Source organism: Pimephales promelas, chromosome 23 (genome assembly GCF_988280905.1).
Source record: "Pimephales promelas chromosome 23, fPimPro1.hap1.1, whole genome shotgun sequence".
In the NCBI taxonomy this organism is placed as follows: domain Eukaryota; kingdom Metazoa; phylum Chordata; class Actinopteri; order Cypriniformes; family Leuciscidae; genus Pimephales; species Pimephales promelas.
This window is the reverse complement of record NC_142791.1, coordinates 2,124,424-2,150,556: the sequence shown is the minus strand read 5'-3', so window position 1 is coordinate 2,150,556 and position 26,133 is coordinate 2,124,424. Positions and strand designations below refer to the sequence as shown.

At 36.6% G+C, this 26,133-nt stretch overlaps 3 protein-coding genes across 5 annotated transcripts in view; 1 reads left to right on the top strand and 2 right to left on the bottom strand.

Annotated features, from left to right (window-relative positions):
• The window catches only part of LOC120482413 (uncharacterized), a 50,829-nt gene extending 47,038 nt beyond the window's left edge, over nt 1-3,791 (bottom strand). For both annotated transcript variants that reach the window (XM_039676731.2, XM_039676730.2), the window contains exon 1: nt 3,590-3,791. The gene's annotated coding sequence lies outside the window, so the exon portion shown is untranslated. The remainder of the gene's footprint in view (nt 1-3,589) is intronic.
• rhbdd2 (rhomboid domain containing 2) lies at nt 3,166-6,268 on the top strand. The gene is made up of 4 exons (XM_039676735.2): nt 3,166-3,530; nt 4,411-4,815; nt 4,928-5,078; nt 5,672-6,268. Exons 1-4 carry the CDS (start codon nt 3,350-3,352, stop codon nt 6,069-6,071), a joined length of 1,137 nt encoding a protein of 378 aa, XP_039532669.2. The 5' UTR covers nt 3,166-3,349; the 3' UTR covers nt 6,072-6,268.
• A 1,126-nt stretch (nt 6,269-7,394) lies between these two features.
• On the bottom strand, nt 7,395-25,808 carry pora (P450 (cytochrome) oxidoreductase a). 2 transcript variants are annotated; one of them, XM_039677222.2, is made up of 16 exons: nt 25,703-25,808; nt 24,201-24,398; nt 20,785-20,833; nt 20,505-20,633; nt 20,242-20,391; nt 16,151-16,275; nt 15,981-16,070; nt 15,529-15,627; nt 15,211-15,327; nt 13,861-13,979; nt 13,576-13,757; nt 12,533-12,682; nt 12,196-12,463; nt 11,974-12,119; nt 8,980-9,065; nt 7,395-8,757 (listed from the first exon to the last, which is right to left on the bottom strand). In XM_039677222.2, the coding sequence occupies exons 2-16, from the start codon at nt 24,368-24,370 to the stop codon at nt 8,613-8,615; spliced, it is 2,025 nt and encodes a 674-aa protein (XP_039533156.2). In that variant the 5' UTR covers nt 24,371-24,398; nt 25,703-25,808; the 3' UTR covers nt 7,395-8,612. The 2 variants fall into 2 exon arrangements, with proteins under 2 accessions (XP_039533156.2, XP_039533157.2); XM_039677223.2 differs by lacking the exons at nt 24,201-24,398; nt 25,703-25,808 and adding an exon at nt 22,229-22,436.
• Nucleotides 25,809-26,133: the final 325 nt, after the last annotated feature.

Sequence of the window (26,133 nt, the reverse complement as noted above, 5' to 3'; positions counted from 1 at the left end):
GATATTAATGGAAAGAGGACACTGTAAGCTTTCAAATGATACCTTGGTCATACCTTGAATGGTTGTAAAGATATACAGATTTGAATTCTGGTCCTCTGCCCTTTTTTTCCAATTGAAAACTTAAGAAAATCGCTTTTAAAGTTTTTTTGCCCGTTTTTTTTTTTTTTTTTGTTGATATCTTTCAAAATCCATAGCATTTTAAGGGATAAACTATTTATTTTATATAGCTTAATTTGACCAAATAGATTAACATATATAAATGCAATTTAACGAGGCTGAAACTCAACTTATTTTTAATTTTTTTGAAATAAATAATTAAAAAGTCACTTTTACAAAAATGTTCTAAAATCAGAAAGATTAAAGAGGAGTCAGAGAGAAATTCAGTTTTCATACGGATTAGCCCACATAAGCAGAGAGCAGTCTGTTTTCTTTCATTTTGAATGGTTGTGTTTAAAAGTAGACATTTCAATATATATGTCTGTGAGGATACCTTATACGCTGACTTTCGGTTCATGAGACAAGCTTCAGTTCACGTGCCGCGCGTCTCCGCGTCGTGATTAGGCCTAGCCTATTGTCTGCAATTTATTTCTTATTATTAAATCCTAGTAATTGGTTGATGAAACATTGATTTAAATTAAGATAATTATTTTAAAACGAAATTTACTTTAAAGAAAGGCGTTGTGCTTGCATGTTTAAGCTATGTGAAAGTTTTAGTGCTGCTTCCAGAGAACGGTCACGTTCGGATTGTTTTTCCTCAATGCGAACACGGAAAATAAAATAAAGATTTTATGTTCTGGAGAGAGTCAACCCTTCTTCATCCGGTGAGTATTACTTTTGGTTTGTGCAGTGTGGTTCACATAGGCCAATTTATTAAAATATTTAATTATCTGGGAATTGGATCTCCTCCATAATGCTGAAATTGCCCAATTTAAAAAAAATTAGTAATAATTTAAGTTTTGTGGTGTAAGTCTACGTATTTTATAATGTTAACTTTAAATAATACTAATAGTAATTTAAAGATGTTGTAGCTAGCATTGGGTCTGGACGTGAAGGATAACTTCGGGAGTTGAAGGGACGTGTCGGTGTTGTGATTCTGTCTTCTCACACCGCGACACAGGTTCGTGGATCTGAGTGTCGCGATCGTTACAGCCTTACATAGGCTATATTCTTCTTGCAGATAAATATACTCACGCAGTTTAGGTTAGAAGCCTCCAGTGAGTTCAACGTTTCAGGGGATACCCGGGAAATGCTCAGAGGTGACGAGGGGAGTTGAGAAGAGCAATGTTTATTTCAGCGAATTTAAAGCTTTGACAACTTTAATCGTTATTTAAATACCTTTACTCAATTATCTCGACTACGAAACCCTGTGAGATTATTTTTGAATGTCTGTTCTTTGAAATTAGCAAAAAAAATATATATATATATTTTTTTTTTTTGTTATTTCATGGTTTTTCCACATAATCGGCCCATATCTTAAAATGGAAGGTTGCAACTTCCGACTCATTTCGCCAGAGCGGGTCACATTTGATTTTTATTTTTTAAACAATGTAATGTGTAACCTAAAAATAAACAGATTATTTGATAAATGGTATATTTAAATCTGCATATTGTAGCCTAATATCTGCAGGGCAGCCTAGTCTTAATAAATGTATGCTTAATTTTTCATTAGTAAATTTGATCAATAAATTCAATAATTTAGAATAATAAGACACTATAGGGCTGTTACCCTAGGTAAGGCTGATCAAATTAAATCGGTTACACAATAATGTTACGAGATTGGTTTAACAGGAGTCAATTAAAAATCGCTGTAAAGAACGATACTTTTAAACATAACCCTAAATCACCATAAGGTGTCGCCAGATGACCGTCTTAATGAACGAGTCATGGATTCAAAATGCTGAATCATTCAGTAATGAGAAAACACATTGCTTTGAGATGCGCGATGGGTCGCTGTGATCTTTGTTTAACTATTTTCTCTGCTGAAAGTCAATATTGCATCTAAAAAGTCAATATTGCATCTAAAATGTAAGTGACTTGACTTGTGTGTGTGACTATGTTTGTTGTAGTGATAAGAGTTGCACCCTTGTTAAAGTTTAAGGCCTTGTGTTTTTGGATATATATCTTTCTTTCTTTTTTTTTTCTTTTTTTACAAAATATGCATATAACCCATATATTTTAGATTTATTATTTGCTTTAAATTAAATTAAGATTGTATTTTGGTAATTGAACCTGAATGAATTTTAAAAATGAATGTGCTATATTTCAGATCATATATTTGTTTTTCTTAAAATTTGAACTAACTTTATTCTCAGCTGAATTATAAATATTTTATTTCTGTATGAATTAAAAACACATTTGATTTTTCTTTTTTAATCAATGTAGAATGTGTAACTGAAATATAAACAGATTAGGGCTCTGTTCGAGGACAAGTAACTAAAACCAATGCGACATGATGAATGTTTGTTTCCCAAACCATCTCAGAGTAACAGCTTACTTTTCTTTCTTACTATATTCTTTCTTACTATAAACTGTGCTGTAGAGCTTGCATCAGTCAAAGCAGGGTTACATTTTGCATGTCGTGCACAATAAACCTAAAGGCACCAGGGTGGCGGTGCCACCGGCTTCATATATATATGTGTATATACAGTATATATATATATATATATACAGTATATATATATATATACAGTATATATATATATATATATATATATATATATATATATATATATATATATATATATAGCTGTGATCCGCGATGAAGGGCCAAAGCCAGTGGCATGGCCACCCTGGTGCTTTTAGGTAACTAAGGAACCGGGGTTGCGGTGCCACCGGCTTGGGCCCTTCATCGCTGCTCGCAGCTATATTTGTATCTTTTTTTTTATTTTGCACATATATTTTTTATTCACATTCTCTCTCTCTCTCTCTCTCTTTCTCGATAGATAGATAGATAGATAGATAGATAGATAGATAGATAGATAGATAGATAGATAGATAGATAGATAGATAGATAGATAGATAGATAGATAGATAGATAGATAGATCGAGTAGAACAGAGCCACAATAATAACTATGAGTAAAATTTTAAAAAGGTAATATTTTCAGTGGCCACTTTTAATAGTATATATTCTAATCTAAGTAATTTGTGAATATATGACACTAAACAAGGCTGACAAATAGTTGGCACTAAACTGCGCAAAAGCTGCGCATTTTGATCCCCTTGATTAACCTTTCCTGTAGTGCGGAAGTTGCCGTTCGAGTGCAGTAAAAGCACGATAAGGGTCCGCTCCACGGAAATAATTATTCTTTAAGATTGTATTGTAAATTGAGCACATACTGCGAACTGAAAATGCTTAACACTTTGAAAAACTTGAAGCAGACGTTTGCGGGTTTTGCACCGGATTTAGAGTTAACATTTGGGATAGTATTTGTGATTGTGCTGTCATGTGTTTTTAGCTTCATACCATATTATTATGATCTCTCGGAGCACTTTTTCAGTCTGGAGTCCAGTGCTGTCATCAGCGGCCATGGTAAGAGTTGTTTAATTAACATATGAATGTGTCAATCATGTTATGTTTGGCGGTCGTACCTTAAAAACCTCAAAATGAGAGTTGTATGGTGTTTCGTCCATGTCTGCTACCTCTGGTTCCAAGTATATGCTAGTGTACTTCTAAACGTTGACAAAATTCCCTTTTAGTGCATTTAAAATATAATGTTTCTTCAGGGAAACTGGCTATAAATATTGTCGACAGATTTTTGTCCAATAAAAAGTGCTAGAATGAGACGAATGTTCTATGACTGAAACTTAAATTACTTATACCCCGCCCCCTCTCACGTATGTTGGCCAATCAGAAAATCTGCATAGGGTCTCATGGTCTCCGGCCATAGAAATACATAATAAAGGCCTCACAAAGAAACTATTCATGAACAAATCAACTGCTGTGATTTACTACTGTGCAACATACTGGTTCCAGAAGTAAAAATCCTGTTAATTTTTCATAAGGGAATAGATTTTTTTTTCCATGATAACTTATAAACCAATAAAGACAGGGTTACTGTGAGCTACACGGTTGTTAATTGATGGGATATGCTTTTATTTGAAGCCTTGCAGGCTTCATTATTTAAAATAAAAATTAAATTAATTATTTAAATGAAAATTTAAATAAAATTACTTAAATAAAAATAATCACATTTACACAATAACTTCGGAAATAATGTTTTTATGTAACTATGTAAATCCATTTACTGCATTAGCACCATCAATGTATACACACACAATACAAATGTATAATATTTGTTCATTTTATATATATATATATATATATATATATATATATATATACATATAAAATGAAAAATATATAATATTAATTATATATAATGCTTAATTTTTGTCCCCTTTCTTCACAGTCTACAAACTATTCACCTATTTCCTATACCACAAGAATATGATCCATTTTTTCCTGGGTGCCATCCTGATGGTGTTTCCCTGCAGTGGGCTGGAAAGAGGAATTGGGACTGTCAGATTCCTGTACCGGTCACTGCTGTTGTCGTCCATCTGTGGACTCTTACATGTGTTGCTGGAGTCACTGCTGTTCTCCTCGTCCAGTAGGAGCTCAGTGAATGGGTTCACCCCATTAGCTCTCTCTGTCCTGGGAATGATAACCATCAGTTCCTCCATGAAGAAGGCATATATTATGGGCATCAGTGTGCCTACTGCATCTCTACCCTGGATTATTCTAATAATTATAACTCTGTTCTTTCCAAACACTGTCTTTATGTGTAACGTCCTGGCCATCATCACCGGAATTTTATGTATCCTTAATTCTGAAATGCATGTTTTTTGGAAATACAGACCTGGATTTTAAAGCTTACAATCCTATGTTGTAGTGGATTTCAAGTCTATTCCTTAACTTAATACTTTCAGATGGACTGGGATGGTTTTCATTGTTGGAGATGTCAGAATCTAGAGCTTCCGTCTTGGATAAGAAGTTCCCTTTTCGCTTGTTAAAGCAGATTCCTGGTGTCCAGTTCATCCCTGCATCGGCCGAAGAACGCAAAAAGCCACTTGACTTCACGTGAGTGATCACTGAAACTTATAGTATAATAATTAACAAAGAATAAAATAAACACAGGACGTGGGTCTTATAAGTTGTAGTACATAGGTCCTTTATAGTCCTTAAAGAGTCTTAAATTCAGTTTTAGCAAATATAATGTCATTAAAAAGTCTTAACAAAGGTCTTAAAGATCATTTAAAAAAGACGGAAACTTGTGGACAGAAAAAACAGAATCAGAAACGATATAACAATACAACAAAAACTATATAAATACTCTTCGTTTTCTCACACAACCCGCTCGTTTCGTGTCTTAGGTCATCAATGTGTACTTACATTTACGAGTCATTAAATCATGTTTAATTTGGACTTCTCTGTGCATGCTCTTTGAGGTGGTGACCATAGACCTCCATTATATGACTGACAGACAAGAACGGTTTGACCGAAAAATATCAAAATTGAAACTACTGCGGAAATCATCTTGGATGCCCTTGATGGAAGCTAAAACATACCAAAAATGAATTTCAAAGTGAACTATCCCTTTAAAGTTGTTTAAAACACAGCAGATACCCTGGTACATAAGTAACTGTGCTTATTTATAACCTTTGTAATTCCAGAGACGTTCCACCAGGGTCATACCCAGTCCAGGCGTACGCCCCAGTAAACGGTCCAGCTGCAGGAAGCCTGCCCAACACATTCGATGGTTGGCCCGTCTCACTGTACCCTCAACAGCAGTTCACATCGCCTTCCCCTCACACTGGAGTCGGCACTGGTCACAATCACGGACATAGTCATGGGCATCACCACGGGCACAGCCATCACACCGGCGGCCCGTGGATGCCCCTGTCCCCATATGCTCAGCATCAGTTCAGGCCTCCGTTTAATTTAGCAGAGCAGTGTTTGAGTGAACTACCTCAGCCAGGAGTGCCGTTTACACCTCAGGTCTCGCAGTCTGAGGCTGGAGTGCCTGGATTTCCCACAAATCCTCTTGGAACTTCTGTCTCTTTCTCATCCTAAGATTTGGATGCCTTAGCTGCAGTTTGTTTTCTTCTTTAGATACCTCATATCTTGTTCCCAGAACTCTTGATGCCTCCATCTTTAATACCTGGGTGATGTTTAACTTGTTCTTTATTTTATACAGTTGCTGTTTTGATACAGAACATTTCTTTCTTTTTGTACTTTAAAGAATTAAATGAGTGAAACCTTTGTATGTATATATATATGTATTCGTTTTGCATAAATTCTTTGTGCATTTTTTTTTATACTGCAGTAATTATTTGTCACATAAAATAAAATCATATTCCATAACAGATGGGGGCAGTATACCTCCAGAAAGGGAGTTGTGCCGCGGCCGCGCGCACTCTCACGTCTTCAAACAACACGAGCGAGCGCAGTTTTGCTCTCTCTTTCTTGCGCATATTATTCAAATCATTTGACACGACAGTAAAAGGTTGGAAGACCGCAGTTTCACGTGGAGCATTTGGAGATTTTTAGAGATCAGAGACTCAATGAACAACATCTCAACACTAAATGATGAAGATCGCCTCATAGACGCCTGTCTCAAAAACAAGCTGGTGCATTTCGACGATATGGGAAAATAAAAGCCTGGGCTATTATTTAAAATTTACGGTATTCGTTTTGTTCATATTACACTTTTATTTTTAGTTTGAATTAATTTGACAGACGGCATTCGCTGATGTTGATCAAGCTAGCGCCATTCAGAGCTGCCAACTCTCACAAATTCACCGTGAGACACACGCAATTGACATTTAGCAAGCAGGTTAGTTAAGATCTCAGATTCTGTCAATTTTATTACGCAATTTAAACAATAAATACCGTTTTGGCGCTTGTACATGTTACACCACAGATCCCTAGCGCACGTGAACCGATCATCTCTACTAGCTAACGTTAATGGAAAAAGAACATGAACACTGTTGAAAGATATAGTATGCTACAACTTACCAAAATGTATTCCTCAGGCATAATGTTGACAAATCATTTTTTGAACTCTTCCCTGAACTGAAATGTAGTACACACAAGCCGGCGCGACTTACTCGGTTACTGCAGTTTGGCTGGTGGTTATGTTGCCCGCCCGCATACCGCCTCCCATGGCCGAAACTGGTAATACGACACCTGCCGGGCCGGGGCTAGTAATGTAGCATGCTAATTTAGGTTTATATCTCGGCAGCACTATAACTTGTCAGTTTTTTAATGACATCATTGCGCTTATTTCTTCTCATTATTTTGATGCGTGTTGCTCATTTTTTGAATATTTTTACCTCAATTATTACATATGGCACTTTTAAGCACGTCCAGACAAACACATTTTTTTGGGCCAGCGGGTTTTGAGCATATTATATTTATTTTCAAACATTGCATTATTAAAATCACAATGTTAAACATATTTGATATCACAAGGACAATTCAGTTCCCAAGCAAGTTTTATTAAGTTTTAAAATTAAACAAACGCAAGCTTGTCATTTAAAAAAAAAAAAAGATAATAATAATAATAATGCTCAACCTTTTTTTTGCAATTGCAGCTTTGGCTCACCAGAGGGATGAATTGAGTCAATAACCATTTGTAGAAATCTGTGAAAAGGAGAACATTTTTGAGAATGAGAGAAGAACCTACATTTCTTTTCATAAATGCATCGGTTACATATATTTAATATATTCCTCCAGATTAAAACTTGACCTGTTTGCTTAAAATTGTAAAAATGGACTAACACAATGTAACACCCAATAATGGAGGTCATGTTGATTGCATAATTTCTCATTCATTGCTACTCAAAGCTAGTGTTAAATAATGCATAGAATTAAAATGAGTGGCAGAACTTTTTGAAAGCACAATATCAACATAGCACGATTGACATAAAATGGTGAACACGTTGTAGTAACAATGTCACAAAAACAAAATCTAAAGTTTTACAGTACGTCACATTTCACAGAGAGCTAAAACAATCAGTATGACAGAATACATGAACATTTTTAATAAGGCCTCACTCAAAAAAAGAAGCAAAGGAATATTTTGCATCCATGACCTACATTTGCGTACACATCCAACATCCACGGCTCAAATTCAGTCAAATCAGTTTCCTGTTACTCATCTAAAGGAAGAATGTTAAACTTTTGTGTAACGTTGGACTGCTTTTTTCAGATCTCGGCCAAGTGCATTATGTTAGTTCATCAAAACTATTGTATAGACCATTTCACAAGATGTAAACAACACTGGTCCAGAAGCACTTCCTGTTTCAGTTTTTTAGCACTACATAAAAGCTGGGATAAAATACAACCAACAGAACATTTAAAACTGAATCAAAAAGTTAAACAAACATCTTTAAGATGTTTTCTTTACATGTGAAATAAAGAAAACAGTTACAAACTGAAACTTTTGGACCAGTGTTGTTTACATCTTGTGAAATGGTCTATAACCGAGACAAACAACCTGACAGCAATCCATCAGTCCAGGCAAACTCGATGTTTTAGCTCTTGCTTTTGAAGAAATGATCATCTGAGGTAAAGTGGCTTAGTTCCAAACGTCTAGAGTTATCAGTAAGCTTAGCTCCAAACGTCCTGAGAGTAACGGCCCTTGGTCATCAGCTTCTTGAAATAGTCCACAGCTTGAGTGTGTGTCATGCCGCCCATCTCCTCTGCAATCTCATAGAAGGCTGAATGAACATCCCGAGCCATGTTACGTGCATCTCTGCAAGGACACATATTCACATTAAATATGCATGTCATTATGACGCTGGAAAGAGATGCAGTTATATTGAAGAATGCCACTATTTACCATTTTATGCTAGCATGGTAACACTATAATTATTGTTCCACTTCAATCCTGCCAGTTAACAACTAGTACGGACTGTTCTCATAAGAATGTTGTTCGTCTATTCAACGTGTGGTAGCAGAAACCTCTGGTTCTTACCCACAAACATAGATATGGGCGTTATTTGAGTGAATGAGCTTCCACAACTGCTCCTTGTTTTTCTTCAGAAGATGTTGCACATAGATCTGCAAAAAAAAAAAAAAAGGATAGTCCACAGAATTACTTTTCAGTTTCTTCAAAACTATTATTCTGATCATTCTGAAAACTAGTGTAAGACGCACTATACACAACAACGATTGGTCAAGTTTACGAGGGGGGGGGGGTTGACTGCTTTTTTTTTTTTTTTTTGCATGATTGTGTTTATGGGATGCAATATAACATGTTTTCGTGGTTTTTCTTTTTTTTTTTAAAAAGTCTTATTTTTCATAAACTTCAGCTTTATTGTAAGTCACGCTCTCCTCTGTCCCATGAACGAGCGGTCGACTCCTGATTCTATGAAACCACTCCCTCAGAAACACGTAGTGGGCTCAGATTGGTTAGTTTGGGCCAGTGTGTTGTGATTGGCTAAACTGTCACTCACATTGTCCGGAAGGTTAACGCCCATTACATTTACGGGCGAAACGTGCCTGTGCTCAGATGTAAATAATGGTGTGAACTGCAGTATCAGAAGACCAAGAAAGCAGCGATGAAAGAGTCAAGCAGAACCTCACCACACACGGCTCTTACTAAACATTTCTGAATTATAATTTGCTAGCTACATTTTTTAACTTTATACACGTTTGTTTTTACACAATAGCATCTGACTGGCAACAATAGCAACTGACTGGCTACTAATGTTCAACACAAACAGCGTGGCATTAGTTTACGTTCTTGATCAAATCGAAAATACAGTAACGTCATAAAGCATATATACATGACAATAAGTTTAAAACATTAGTACTTATACAAAATTCAGGTCCATAATGTTTGTACGCGTTTGTCGTAGACAGAAAATACTAGCATAACTAGTAGCCTATAGTGGCTATAAAGCCAGCGCTGGCATTTGAAAAAATATATAAAACAAGGCTACGTCTGGAATTATACATGCAAATACATTTAAAAGGATGAAGTCTTCGCCTACTTACAGGTTGTGGCCCAACAACTGCTGCCTCTGGTTTTAAAGTTAGATCTGCTTCATGTTTTAGTAACAGTTTCTTGTTGAATCCGGTGTTGAATTCGTGGAGATTCTGGAATCTGTCTTCCGTAAAATGCGCAGCACAGAGAGCTAGATTACGATCGTCATTTTCAGGAACATAATCAAACATAAATTGTTTCCATTGTTGACGAAGTACAGCGTCCGACCGTGGGAAGCTCGAACACAGAAGACCTGACAGCTGCGTGAACACAACACACTCGACGAACCGCAGAAATATGCGCATGTCCTTTTTTGCATTTGTGTGTGTGGGTTAGTGACGTCTAAAACCCAGCTGTAGTCCCAATCGAGTCGTTTTTGTAGGCGTTTACACTTCCTGATTTTTAAAAGACGATATCTCTGCTTACACTGAACTTTCAGCGCTGCAACTTTGCAGATACTGTTCATGCACCAACAGCAACATTACACACTATTTACAATGAAAAAAGTGAAAATTGTAGTCAACCCCCCCTTTAAGAAATCATGAATATTGTCATTTAAAAAGTGAAGTTGCAGCCCTAAACTGATGTTGTCATGTGTTTTTGTCTGATCCGCTACCCTCCACCGATCTACCGATCACGGAGTCAGTAGTGTTGCGGTATTCGGGTTGCCAGGTCTTCTCTAGTTACCACATCTATCACATTACTTAACTTATCTCACACTGTGTGTGAATGTAACCGTGTTAAAGGGGTGGTATAATGCCCTTTTCAAGATGTAAAATAAGTATTTGATGTCCCCAGAGTGTGTATATGAAGTTTTAGCTCAAAATACCTCACAGATATTTTTATATAGCATGTTAAAATTGTCACAACTGTTTTTTAGACAACAGTATCCACCTTATTGCTACGCCCCATGACGCTTTGTGCAGATTATGGGTGTAACGTCCGTTAAGCTGTACAACAATCAGAGAAAGGCTCGCTCTACGAACGAACACAATACCAAGTACACGTTATTCTCATGATGTCTGAAAATAAATCATGAAGGAAAATTGACAGCTCATCCAGTCAAACTGACGGATCAGCTTTATTTGTAGGGCAACCTTAAGATTTGAAATTTTTCGTTTTAGCCTTTTTGAATCGAAGTTCCCCAAACCGGAAGTGCCGCCCATAATTCAAAACGCAGTAATGTCATCAGGAACAGTGTTGGGTGTAACTAATTACTAAGTAATTAGTTACTGTAATTTAATGACTTTTCCCTTGAAAATGTAAAGTAAGGGATTACTCTTCATTTAATTACAGTTACTTCTGATGTAATTGAGGTAAATACTGTGTATAGATCAATCCGATCTCACAGCGATTCGTATGCATTTTATGAGGTGTCTAAATGGCACGACCGCACTCGTACAAATTCGTATGAATTATTGTAAAATATGTATGAAAAAAAGTGTGAAATGTCATGAGATCAGACATAAAACAATAGTGGGTTTAACATCCAAAAATGTATTGTCTGATGCTAAAAAGTATGTTTTTATAATGTAACCTTCTCCACCTTGGTCAGTTTAAGGATAATTCATGCAATTTTATAGTATTTATTTGAAAGAATTAAAACAGATTCATGTCTATCCTTGTATTATTCATCTGGTTGAGATTGATATGGGATTTTGAAAGTAATTAGTAATTAAAAGTAATTAAATACTTTTTAGAGAGAGTAATCAGTACAGTAATCTAATTACACTGTTGAAGAGGTAATTAGTAACCAATTAATTTACTAATTAACTAATTAATTTTAAATAAATAATTTTTACTCAATTTTTTACTTTTTTTTACATTTTTTAAAATTAATGACTTTTTTAGAGTTTTAGAGTAACTTACCCAACACTGGTCAGGAATAAGGTGGCAAGAATTTTAACTTCAGACACGTGTGGCGGCCATAACCTATCGCTATTAGCAGGGTTTTAATTTCAGCACGTCCATGTCACTCACCTTGTGCTCCTGGTCTCTGGAAAAAGCAACGTTAAGTTGTGTCAGCACACCTGCCCTCTCAAAATCCTCCAGTTCCTGCTGATACAGGAAGTCCTCGTTCCTATGGCGACAGCCAAAGTAAAGTATCGTCTCGCCAACATCCTTCCCTGCAACAGAGAGCAAAAACTGAGTGAGATACCTTTGCTTTATTATGGTACACATGTTGTGTCTGTCAAGCCACACCTTGATCCTTCTGCCATGCTCTCTCCTGGAGGAAGCCCATGAAGGGGGCGATGCCGGTTCCAGGCCCGATCATGATCACAGGATTACTGGCTTTGAAAGGCAGGCGGAACTGGGATCTCCTAACATACATGGGAACGGTGGGCTTGTGACCGTTATCGGTCACATGTTTGTTCTTGAGACAGTTAGTGGCCACACCTTTGAAGACTCTTCCTGTCTTGGTGGTGTACTCGATCACAACAGCACAAATGTGGATAGAGTTTGAATGGACCTGAAAAGAGAATAAACAAAGTTAGAGAGACAAACTCAAATTTTTCTGCGGAAAAACTGCGGATCTGACCTTGCCGGAGGAGGCGATGGAGTAGTATCGAGCCTGAAGCCGAGGCAGCAGCTCACACAGGTGATCTATAGGAGGGTTCAGGGAAGGGAGATCCTCTAGGATAGCCAGTATGTTCCTCTCCGAATCCACAACCCAACTCTGGTAGAGAGCCTAAAATGAGCACAAAATACTCCTGAGAGCTTTTCACACTGTTCGTAACCCTTGGGTTATCATTGGTTTAAACCTCGCTTTTAACCCCAGGTAAAAGAACATTTCATACTTGTAATTTAAAAGCGGGGTTAGCATCGCTTTTAATCAGGATCCACAATGTTAGAGCTTTTAAAGGGATAGTTCACTTTGAAATTAATTTTTGGAATGTTTTAGCTTACCTCAAGGGCATCCAAGATGATTTCCGCAGTAGTTTCAATTTTGATATTTTTAGGTCAGTCATATAATGCAGGTCTATGGTCACCACCTCAAAGAGCATGCACAGAGAAGTGCAAATTAAACATGATTTAATGACTCGTAAATGTAAGTACACATTGATGGCCTAAGACACGAAACGAGCGGTTTGTGTGAGAAAACGAAGAGTATTTATATCGTTTTTACCTCTTGCAATCATAGCCACGTCCAAGTGATCTGAGGGCGCTTTGTTGCGATATAACAAAAACTATATAAATACTGTTCGTTTTCTCACACAAACTGCTCGTTTCGTGTCTTAGGCCATCAGTGTGTACTTGCATTTACGAGTCATTAAATCATGTTTAATCTGGACTTCTCTGTGCATGCTCTTTGAGGTGGTGACCATAGACCTCCATTATATGACTGACAGACAAGAACGGTTTGACCTAAAAATATCAAAATTGAAAATACTGCGGAAATCATCTTGGATGCCCTTGAGGTAAGCTAAAACATACCAAAAATTCATTTCAAAGTTAACTATCCCTTTAAATATTACACAGTATATATTTGTTTACCTGGGGTTTAACTATTTCAAATGTGAAAATGTTTATGAAAATGTTTTACTATAGACATTACAGCATTGATTATGACATGATCCAAACCTTTCCTTCAGAGGAGGCGGACGCCATCTTGCGCATGTTCTCTTGTTCTTGGGGATCGGAGGCGTACTGCGCCAGCTCATACAGCACGTTTGTGCGGGGCATGTTATTGATGTCAAGGTAATGGGTCAGCGCCGTGCGGTACGTGGTTGGACAGGGGAACGGATGCTTTTTATTGGACTCCTCTGCAGAATTGAAACATTATTAGCAACAATTGCATGTTATAAATCGCATGACTACATAACAGAGATCATCATTATTCATGCCACCTTATATTTTAGTTCATACCATCCAGATTTTTGAGAGAGATTACAGTATCGAGATCCACTCCAAGTCTTTCTCCTAGTCTGTTGACCACCGAAGCATCATTTGTGGGGTAAACAGCAACATGGTCTCCAGCATCATATCTGCCAGGTTTGGTTATCAATTTATTAATATGTGCACATAAAACATTAAAAAAAAACACTGTACACTGCATCAGTACATACTCAATAGTGAACAACATACTATTGTATGTACAGTCTGCATGCAAACTTACTTTTGAATGTTATACAAAACAGTGTATCGCTATTTGTAGAAGTGATTTCAAACTGTTTTATTTTCCTTTTAAAATGCTCTAATATTATGGAGATATTGTTCAGACTGTTGAAATCAATATCATGTACACAAATATGAGTGAATCTCGTGAACACTATCAAGAATATGGGTTATATATTTCAGCCATTAATACAAATAAAAAAAGTCATATTTAATATGAAGTGTAATTAAATATGTGTCATTAATAAAATCAATAAAACTGTATGTATATTATATGGAATGGAATATAAAAATAGATCAATAATAAAAAATAATGGTAACACTTGACAATAAGACTTAATTACTAAACAGTAACTAATAATAAACTGTCCTTCTACAATCTCTTAGTTAATGTTCATTTCAACATTTACTAATACATTCTTAAAATCAAAAGTTGTATTTGTTAACATTAGTTAATAGGCTGTGAAGTAACACGAACAAACAATGAATAGCTGTGTTTTTTATTAACAAACACAATAACAAATGTATTGTTCATGGTTAGATCACACATTAACAAATTAAATCTTATTGTAAAGTGTTATTTTCTTTACACATATTATTATGCGACCCTGAACCACAAAAACAAGGGTAATTTTTTTTTTTAAATTGAGATTTATACATCACGAAAAAGCTGAATAAATAATCTTTCCATAATGATGTATGATTTGTCATTTTACTTGGCCGAGATCTGGAATCTGATGATGCAAAAAAAAAAAAAAAAATCGAAACATTGAGAAAATCGCCTTTGAAGTTTTCCATTAAGTTCACGAATGTGGAGCATTCACTCATAAAAATAAATGTTTTGTATATTTACGGTAGGAAATCTACAAAATATCTTCATGGAGCATGATCTTTACTTAACATCCTAATGATTTTTGGCACAAAAGAGAAATTGATAACTTTGACCCATACAATGTATTGTTGGCTACTGCCGCAAATATACAGTACCCGTGCGACTCGTGACTGGTTTTGTGATCCAGGGTCATATATAATTATGTAACATATTTTTTTTGCTTTGGGGGTGACCTGGAAATGTTTTCACGAGTCAGTTATCACATGTACCTGATTTTAGAGTCGGTGAGATCTAACTCGACGTGCATCAGATGACGGTTTCCTCCTTCGTTCAGCTTACGATTAACACTCACAGGAGCAAGGAAAGGATTCTTTGAATCAAACGGTCTACACAGATCAAAATGAATAATGCAATCAGATAAAAAGCTTTTCAAATTTCAGTATATGAACTCAAAATCCTAGAAATGTGTTATTCACAAACAGGAGGTCATTTTACAGTGGAAGAATCAAAATGACTCTCTGATCGAGGATAAACAGCGGCTCTCTTAAAATGCCTGATGTGTCAACCGATCGCTTAGTTGAACTCACGGTTTCTGTGTCTGAAAGCTGTTGAGCTTCCCCATCTCTCCGACGTACACTTGATTCATATTGATGTCATTGTGAACCACCAGTTCAAACTGGCGAATGCTGAAAGAACATAAAAAGAATTGGCGATTTCATCCCAGCCTGCTTTTAAAGCATTCAAAACACCTATGATGATGCAAAAACCTATTCAAAGGAGGAAAGGGGAGGATTTTGTAATGGAAGCACATGATAAATGGATTTGGTCCCTCTAATATGGAGATGAGACACTGAATGTGTTGTTTGGCCACAAAATACCCATCAAATAAACATGTTTGAACTAGATAATCTGATACAGCTGGCCTGCATGTTCTTTCAAATTATACAATACCTTGCCTACCAATACAAGACTACATACATCCTGTTGAAAAATAGTGATTAAATTAGAAGAATTTTAAGAAATAAAATGAAAATAATACCTGCCGTCTTCTCCCGTGGGCTCCACACCGAAAAACTCGCATACCGCAGGCCAAAACTGTTCCTTCCAAGAGATAAAATCCTCCTCCAAGCTTCAAAAATGACTTAAATAATCAGGACAGGCAATGAAAATGACTTAAAACCAGACAAAATGGGGTTTTTAATCACTCACTTGCTGTCATCATCTCCGAGGCCCAGGTCAAAGACCCTTTTCCCACCAAGTTCAGCAAGCCTCTTGTCTGTGTATTTGCCCGTGGCGTTGTAGTGCTCATATGTTTTATTACCTAACCCAAACACCTAAAAAACGGAAAAAAAAGGGCAAAAGTCATTCAATCTCTGCAAACAGACAAAGAAATAATCAAAACATGCGAAACTTTAAAGGCTAAGCATCAATTAAACTGATTGTGTTTCTTGATCTTTTGAAATAAAAGTTTAATCCTCTGTCAAGTTGTGCTTAAGTCCTCTCCAGTTTAAAAAGATCTCCTACTGAAACTGATGCTGCATCCCAGTTCGCAAACTATCCATCCTAAATAATACCCGAAAATAGAATTAGTACATCCCAAATCGTAGTATGTGTAATTGTTGAGGGAACCAGTGTGATTAGGGAGGGATGCACCGATATGAACTTTTTGGCCGATAACCGATAACTCTTTATATTTGAAAGCCGGTAACCGATATATCGGCCGATAAATCTAAATCCAATTTTTATATAATTTTTGAAATCCTGATTGCAAAAACAAAAGTCTCACAAATAAAATCCGTCCCCTAACACAATTGTAATGTTCTCATTATAATTTCATGTAGCTGATATGACATTTTGCACTTAACTATATTTTCCTTTTTGATTTCAAGCAATTAAGATCAATCATGTTGAACAGTGCACATCTTAAGTGTCTCAGGTGTCAAGTGTTGAAGGAATTAATTCATTATTTATCAGCTTTAATATATAAGCCAAATTTTATTATGGGGCCGATAACGATAACATAAACATGAGCAAATATTGGCCGACACCGATATGCTGGCCGATATATCGTGCACCCCTAAGTGTGATGCTAACTGCCGGTTGGCCTAGAAAGTGACGTCATACCTGCACGACACTATAGTTGCTTCCATCAGGATAACGTGCCATGTCACAAAGCTCGAATCATCTCAAACTGGTTTCTTGAACATGACAGAATTCACTAAACTCAAGTGAGCTTCAGTCACCAGATCTCAACCCAATAGAGCATCTTTGGAGATTCACATCATGAATGTGCAGCCGACAAATCTCAATCAACTGCGTGATGATGCTATCATGTCAATATGGACCAAAATCAAAGAATGTTTCCAGCACCTTGTTGAAGAATTAAGCCAGTTCTGAATGAAAAAGGGGCTCCAACCCAGTACTAGCAAGGTGTACCTAACACCTAAAAGTGTCCGGAGAGTTTATATTAGAGCGCGACCGATGAAGGATTTTGAAGGCCGATACCGATACAAATATTTTTGGGTTTTAAAATCCGATATATCGGCCGATATTTTTATTTTTATTTTATTTTTTCAGAAACGCGCAACAAAACATTAACAGATTTCCCTAACATAGTTATTTGTAGTTATTTATGAGTTTTGACTAAAATAATATGATAAAGCATTTTAAAAAGAAACTTGTTTCTTTTATTGTAACAACATCAAAATATATTGAAGTTCTGATAAATAAATTAATAATTAGTCCCTACATTGCCTTATAAGCTACCTTATAATTACAATGTCAGCTTGCTTATCCCTTTACCTAAATTCTTTCCATCAAGCTACATCAAATCATTTTCAATCATCAGTTTCTGCCTGCCTTCTAAAACCTACTATTTAGCGATTCTAAATCCATTACAGAACGGTTATTTATATTATAATGTGTAGAAACAGTCTGCAACGCACACTTGGCGTCGTTGGATTTCACACACGTGTAAAAGAAAAGCTAACTTTTATGCACAAGATACTTTTTTCTCTATGTCTAAATGTTCACTCCTCGAAAGTCTAACTTACATTTTACAATGCAGGGACTGTAACTAGAGATATGCTAGTTATAAATACAGTAATCATTACTTTATTTAGGCAGAAAAAGTTCATTGTGGTTTCCAAGCTCATTAATGTTAACGTTAGCGGTCTTCCACTGATGATAGTGGCATTAGCTAGCTTTGTGGTTAGCAAGTCTATGATGAGCCATAATTTAGCAATGGATAACATCACACTGCAAATTGTAAAACATAACAGGCCAAGGAGAGATGATTGAAGCGTGTTTCGTCCGTTTTTATTTTATTTTTGAAATATTCATTAACCCGGCCATTATAACTGCCGATACCGATATTTTGGAAAATGCCTAATATCGGCCGATATATCGGTCTGGCTCTAGTTTATATTTATGATTAAAACTGATTTCAATACATTTAACTGAAATGCAAAAGAATTTAAATATCGCATGCTCCTTCTAACTTCCTCTACCTATCTAGCCCGTCCCCGCAGTCTTGTAGCACTGTAGACGCACTGCAGCGATGTTTCCAACCACATGTTTTATCATCACGCTGTCCCACTACAACCACATAAAAGAATCTGAGAACACCAGTGCTGAAACCACAAAGCTTGCATCCAGAATACAGGTCCAACTCAAGCGAATCAAAGGAACAGAAGATCCAATGATCCAGTTCCATCTGAAATAGTCCCGCTAAGAGAGCGGTTCCGCTGGGATGGAGCTCTAGCTTTGTTTGGCTGGGCCAGATGTTTCCATTTGGTGAGGGAGAACTGATGAGGATTCCATGGGCCCCTTAACTATGGGACAGCCTCGGGCGCAGGCTAGTTAAGAAGAACTTCACTGACTGCACAGGAAATAGGTACCACTCCATAAAAAGGCCAGGAATTTTGGAGGGTGCCCATAGATGGAAGGCTGTCCTATGCAATCTCTAAGGCCGTGTGTCCACCAAAGTGACGCTCTGCTGAAGACCCCTAGCTTTGGGCGCTTGAGAGCAGTTTTGGCAAGTTTCGTTGCTATAATACAGAATTTCCGCAGCGCAATTGATTTCGCAGTTAATTTGTTTCATACTGAAAAATTATTTTTTTAATCCATGTTGATCAGTTAGCTCTGCTGTTTGATGTCGTTGTACAGAAAAAAATGTTGTGACAGTTGGTCGGTGTGGTATTATTAGCCCCGCCCCTCCTCCACTGTGATTGGACGGCTGGGTAAAAAGTGACAGTGATGAGGCTGCGTTTTCCGCAAAGTTGAATATTTTCAACTCTCAGCGACCAGTAAAAAAACGCCGAGCTCTCAGCGCTTCAGCGTGGAAAAAAAACACAAAAAAACGCTCAGCGCCTCGTTACGCTAATGGCGTTTAAAAAACGCGGCGCTCCCATTGAAAACAATTGAAAACATATGCTAGGCGCGTGGAAAAACACTTTGGTTGACACACGGCCTTAAGCTCAGTTTATTAACCTACACTCTAAACAATGCTGGGTTGTTTTAACTCTAATTTGGGTCAAATATGGACAAATGTAATTTAAAATCTTCAACTTTCATCTGTAAATTTTTTAATTACATTTTTAACTAGGGTTGTACAACGATTAATCGCGATTAATGGCATCCAAAATAAAAGTGTTTACATAATATATGTGTGTGTGCTGTGTATAATTATTTTGTATATATATATATATATATATAAGAATTATTTGCACGTAAATACTATATATATATATATATATATATATATGAAGAGTTCAGATGCAAAAGCCTCTAAATGCCATTTGAAATTTTCTTCTAAAATGATCATTTTTATCAAGCTTATATATTCAAGTTCAGTAATTTCACTTAAATGACAATTAATAGGTAATCCTCATTGCAATTTAACTGAAATTACTGAACTTAAATATACAAGCTTGATAAAAATGATCATTCTAGAAGAAAATTTCAAATGGCACTTAGAGGCTTTTGCATCTGAACTCTTCATATATGTAAATAGATAATCTATATTTTATATAAATAATTTATATATTATAACACACTTTCTTAAAAATATACGTACATGCATGTGTGTATTTATTTATACAAAATAATTATACACGGCACACACAAATATATTATGTAAACACAAACTATTATTTTGGATGCCATTAATCGCAGTTAATCTGTGCACAGCCCTATTTTTAACCCAACATTTGGGTTGAAACAACCCAGCATTTTTTAGAGTGTAAGAAAGAGACACACTGGCTTCCAATGCACTATTCTGATGTTGGTTTATTACTCACAGCAAAATTGACCCCCTCTAGATCGTCATCAGTCCCTTGCATCCAATCATAGAACTCCTGAGCGTTGTCTGTGGGGTCTCCCTCTCCATAGGTTGCCATGCAGAACACAGCCATGGAATTAGGAATCTCTTTCAGTCTAGACAGCTCGGACTGTGAACGCGAGACATCGAGAGTTGACAAAAGTATAGAACCGTTCTGATCTTGATTGATTGATTGATTTCATTAGTCTTTGTCAAACACGCAGCAATAATAGCCAAAAGTACCATGTCATACTCCTCTGGGTCAGCGGCCATCCCTTTCATGCCATAGCGATGGGCATCTTTTGCCAGTCTGTTAGCAAATTCCTCAGCAGTCCCCGTTTGGGATCCGTAAAACACCACAACGTTTCGGTTCTAGAATGGGAAGTTAAAGAGACATAGAAATCAAACATAATGAACTTTCTTTCATTGTTTCAAGAAATGGGATTGATTTTTAACCAATTATTTAAACTCTTTCGAACTGGACTAGATTTCTATGGTGGTAAAATGTTTCTGTAAATCTCACCGTTTTCTTCATTTTCTCAATAAAGCTGGTCTCACGTGTTTGTGGCGTTCTATGAAAAGAAATAGGAAGAGAGAGAGAGAAAGAATGAACACACATGTGAAAAGGCTGTAAAGCATGCCAGACCAATTCTTTTGGTAATGAATAGGGGATTGAGCCTTTCATTTCTTGGCCTTTTCCCACATAGGAGAACTTCCTGAAGTTCACACCCCTCTGAGAGCACCACAGCATTAGAACACGTCTGCTTTCGGTCATTGTTCAACTAACGAAAACCGCAAACTTTTATGCAAATTCAATGATGAAAAACAGAAGGTAGAGCACAAAGTGAAAAAAAATTTCTGCTATTTTTAAAATGCCATTTATTTGTTAAATAAAACTGAGAAAACAATTTTCTAAATAAAAAAAATATATATGAGCAAATATATATTTTTTACTCTTAAGAAATTCTCAAACACATGTTGTTCTTTATGGTTTTTAACATTTATAATAATAAGAAATGTTTCCTTTGCACCAAATCAGCATATTAGAATGATTTCTGAAGGATCATGTGACACTGAAGACAAACGCCATCACAGGAATAGTTTACATTTTAAAATTTCGTTTCACAATATTACTGTTTCAACAATAGCCTTGTTTTTTTAACATCTTACTGACCCCAAACTTTTGAACAGTATTGTCCATTCATTCAAATGAACAAGTCAACTACTAGGGATGCACCGATATGAACATTTTGTCCGTTACCGATAACTGATATATCGGCCGATAACTGCAAATCCAAATTTGTGTGTAATTTTTGAGAGCCTGATTACAAAAACAAAAGCCTCACCAGTAAAAGTCACATCCCAAACACATAATTATGATGTTCTTCTTATAATTTTATGTAACCGATATTACAGACTGAACCACATTTTCCTGTTTTGAAGTGATTCCAATCATATTTCAAGCAATTCAAAGCATTCATTATGTTGAACAGTGTGCATATAAAGAGTCTCAGCTGAAGGAGATAATACGCTATATATCGGCTTTAACATATCAGACAAATTTTCCTATTGGGCCGATAATGATGACATTAAAATAAACCGATATCAGCCGATGCCGATATGGTGGCCGTCGCTATCAACTACTATAACTATCAAATGACTAAACGACCATCATTGGACTGGCAAGAAATCACAGTGCAAATCAATGGAGTCCTCCCCTATACTTCACTATAATTCCACATTAAAGAAACAATTTAGTCATTCTCATCCAGAATCCACGCAGCATTCCACCAGATTAGAACCTCATTTTGCCATTCACTGATACAACAACTTTGTGGCAGTGTAGAAAGACAAAACAATTAATTCAGGTGAACAAAACAAAACTATAAGCAATCATTAGGGGCGAAAGCAATTCCACAAAACCATAAACGACAACAGAAGAAACATCCGTTTTGTCCCGGACTAACCTCTCTGCGGCGGCCAGTCTGTCCTGAGGCAAAGAGAACATGCATCCCATGACTGGGGAAAAGACGCTGTCCTTAAGAGTTCTGCATACGGAGCACTTTCGTCTCTAAAAGGGTTGGATCAAGAGCTCAGACAGCCTAAGAAAGTCTGTAAAAGTTCATTAGGAGGATCTGTAGGAAACACATAGATCTTCAGCGTAGGGAAGGGGGCGTGAGGCAGGCTCATTCGCCCTCTCTCTCTCTCTCTCTCTCTCTCTCTCTCTCTCTCTCACGCCATCTGGCCAGAGCACAGCGTTGCAAAGCAACATGAATATCTAACATTTCCCATGGATCTCTGTTAGTGAACCCCCTTAACCTTAAACACCCATAGACAATGCCTTGGTGAAAATGCCTTTAAAGTTTTTGCACCGTTTTCCTGGTGTAAATTGCAAAATCAGCTAAAATTTGACTGTTTTCCGACAATGACTCAATTTAAAAGGAGGATTTGAATACTAGATGCGTATGTACTGTTACTGAGCTGCGGGTAATTATGTTGAGATTATGTAAATTGTACAAAATGTACTTTTTTTTGTATATGTATTTTTTAATATGGAACTATATTCTGCTGTCTTGGCAAGGACTCCGAATTCTGAATCTCAATGGGACTGTTTCCTGCTAAAAATAAAGGTAAATAAATAAATAAATAAAATCTTGCCAATGCAAACCCTTTCCCAACCTAATAAAATACAAACGAGCACTAAAACAAAAGCCAACAGATTGCATTTTTTGTTAAATACAAATGTGTTTCACTGCAGATGTCACAAAAGCAATGCATTTGATTAAAACAACTAAAGGAACAAGAGAAGTGGAGTGATTCAAGATGGCCTAAACTGGCAGCAATCCTTCAACACAAGTAATGTGAACCAGGAAGCGGAGAGAAATCCTTTCCTGCTCTCTAAACATCTCTTCCTGACACTATAGTTCTTTAGTTACACATCATTTCCTGCTGCTTTTTCTACTCTTTATGTATTGCTGCTGTATTTGGTGATGACGTCTACAAGGAAAGACCACGCACGTACACTACCGTTCGAAGGTTTGCCCAGACCACTTTTGAAAAAAAAGTCTCTTATACTCAATAAGACTGCATTTATTTGATAAAAAAATACAGTAAAACAGTGTGAAATATTTTATTCCTGTGATGGCAAAGCAGCCATCACTCTTCAGTGTCACATGATCCTTCAGAAATCTGTACTAGTATACCTCAAAGCTTGAGTCATCAGGGCTTTCTTTGTTTGCAAGGGTGAATAGGTCACAAGTTTAACATACAACACCACAATTGACAAGCCAGGATTATGGGAAGCATTCAGGAAGAATAACATCCCGTGACTCCATCTGAACAAACAGTGCTCATATATAATAAAACCATCTATGTTTACCTCACGGTTTGATATGTTAACCACGGCACTGATGCTTTTGTTCAGCATTGTGAAAACCAGACAGGAAATTAATTTACCAACTTGACGCATCTATGAATGAAAACTCGTAAACAATGTAGTCTAAGCTGTTGACACATAACCCGGGTGTATATGAAGTGTGTCTCAGTTGCCACAGACCATAACGCTGAGATCGAACGTAACACACGCACATATACTCTCAGTCCCATGATGTCAACACTTTGCAATGCTGGAACCCATGACCGACTGAACCACAAAGTGCTTCATGGTGCAGAAACCATGCTTTGTTCAAACAAGGCCAAATGTTCCCAGGGAGAAGAACTATAAACTGGAAGTCCAACAAAAATATTAGCGTCCCATACATGGACTGTAAAGCAAAAGCTATTTTGTTACTTTTGTGGGCTGGAACACAGATATTGTGATTGTGTTTCACAAAACATGGCTCTGACCTGCATTTCAGCCATGCAGGAAAATCTGTGTGGGAGTAATTCCCCCCCTTGAGGACGAATGAAGGGGGGAGGGGGTTAAAATCAGACACTTACACAGCAACGAATGGCCTCATCTCCGGAACAGGCTTTGGTTGTCTTCGGAAGAAGAACCAGTAGATAAGCAATCCGGCGATTAGAGAAAAGAGGAAGATGTCCAGAGAGCCGAGGAGAGGCTCCGGAGTCTGATCCTGATCCGAGAGCAGCTGGGATTCAGCGTCCTCCATTTTCACATTAATCAGAAAAGAGAAATGTCTGCAAAAACAGATTGCTTTCATCACTTACTATTAGTTAATAATCGACTGAAGTAACTCTGAAAGTATTTACTGACTCTAAAAAACAACATCAAGACATATCACTTTACACAAAAACAGCCTTCACTTCACATTCATAGACACATAAATAAGTCACTTACACAGATAGAACGTACAATCTATCTGTATATATATATATATATATATATATATATATATATATGGGCAAAAGAATAAATGGGCTAAGCACAAAGTTTTAATTGTCTAAACAACAAATTATTGGTCAGGAAATTGGCTAAATTTAAAGGGATACTCCACTTTTCTGGGATATAGGCACATTTTACAACTCCGCCACAGTTAAACAGTTGAGTTTTACCATTTTCGAATCCATTCAGCCGATTTTCTGATATTTAGAAGACAATTTCTGGTCCCATTGACTTCCATAGTAGGAACAATATACACTATGGAAGTCAATGGGACCAAAAACTGTCTGCAGATAAAGTAACCTCCATGCTAAGTTACTTTATCTGCAGTATTTAACCAATTCATGCCAGTTTCCTGACAATATTTTTTGTGATTAAAATGGTTAAGAAAATTATAAGACCACTAAATATTTTGCCATATATTTGGCTTGCTTGGCTCATTTAATTTTTGCCCAGAAGTTTAGCAAAATAATAATTAAAATGACATATGAACTGATTATTTAATTAAACTATTCTTATTTGCATAGTTTGTGGCCATGTGGGTGCCATAATATTTCATAAGTACTGTAACGTTACGTTGTCAAAAACATTGTGACTTTTTGTCATGTTGTGCCCCCTTTTGAAGACTCAGCGTAATTACATAATGATGAGTAGTTACAAAACACATTTTCCTTTGACGGATTGTCGTGAATTTGTAATAAATTTAAATTCGTCGTTACAAAGAAACTTTTATCGCTCAAGCTATAGCTATATATAGATATATTATAAGACGTGTTACAAAACGCTTGTTTTGTAACTGAAAGTAACGTTAGAAGTATTAGTCCTAGCGCGTTTTTTTAGACATTTAACATGGCGTTGTTTGAATACTTTGACGTAGCTTTTATTAATATGGTAAATAATTTAATATCACGTAGCAAAGTTACATTGTATAATATGACATCACTGTACCATGCTATTACCACCATAGCACTTTTTGCGCGGGCAGACGTATATACATATATGCACAAAATGTTTTTGTTCGTGACCTCAAAAACTGATTGACAATACATTAATTGGAAATAATATCAACATAATTCAACAGTTACACAACACTGAAACATACCTCTGGTTATCTGGAGGAGCACGGCGGCGCACAGCACAAGATACGTCACATTAAAACGCCGGCCACCGGGTTGCCAGTCGCTCAAACAAATATCCCTCACTCAAATAGCGAGCAAATAGCCCCCGTTACTAACACGTAAACATTGGTAGTTTCACTTTGAACAAATTCTACAGTTTAATACGCGTTGGCATGTTCTTCAAAAAAAAAAAAAAAAAAAATCGTGTTATTCTGACAAGTTTGTCTATTACAGGAGAGCATTGTTATCCCACTCGAGAGAACTGAATGCACCGGTCTGTGAGCCTAATTATTCTGGGGTATTTGGCAAGAATAAAAGAGTTTAGTTTAAATAAGAGAATTAAGTTATGCAGTTATGCTCAATGAAGCGAATTCTTTACTGGAAAATGTGCTTTTAAGGCAAAGTTCGCCCAAAA

Excerpts from the sequence above, each read along its gene's own strand:
- rhbdd2 (XM_039676735.2), top strand. The coding sequence starts at position 3,350 with ATGCTTAACACTTTGAAAAACTTGAAGCAGACGTTTGCGGGTTTTGCA. Across the intron at positions 3,531-4,410 it reads TGCTGTCATCAGCGGCCATG|TCTACAAACTATTCACCTAT; the intron begins GTAAGAGTTGTT and ends CTTTCTTCACAG. Across the intron at positions 5,079-5,671 it reads AAAAAGCCACTTGACTTCAC|AGACGTTCCACCAGGGTCAT; the intron begins GTGAGTGATCAC and ends TTGTAATTCCAG.
- pora (XM_039677222.2), bottom strand. The coding sequence starts at position 24,370 with ATGGAGGACGCTGAATCCCAGCTGCTCTCGGATCAGGATCAGACTCCG. Across the intron at positions 20,834-24,200 it reads ATGAGGCCATTCGTTGCTGT|AACGCCACAAACACGTGAGA; the intron begins GTAAGTGTCTGA and ends TTCTTTTCATAG. Across the intron at positions 20,634-20,784 it reads TTGAGAAAATGAAGAAAACG|AACCGAAACGTTGTGGTGTT; the intron begins GTGAGATTTACA and ends TTCCCATTCTAG.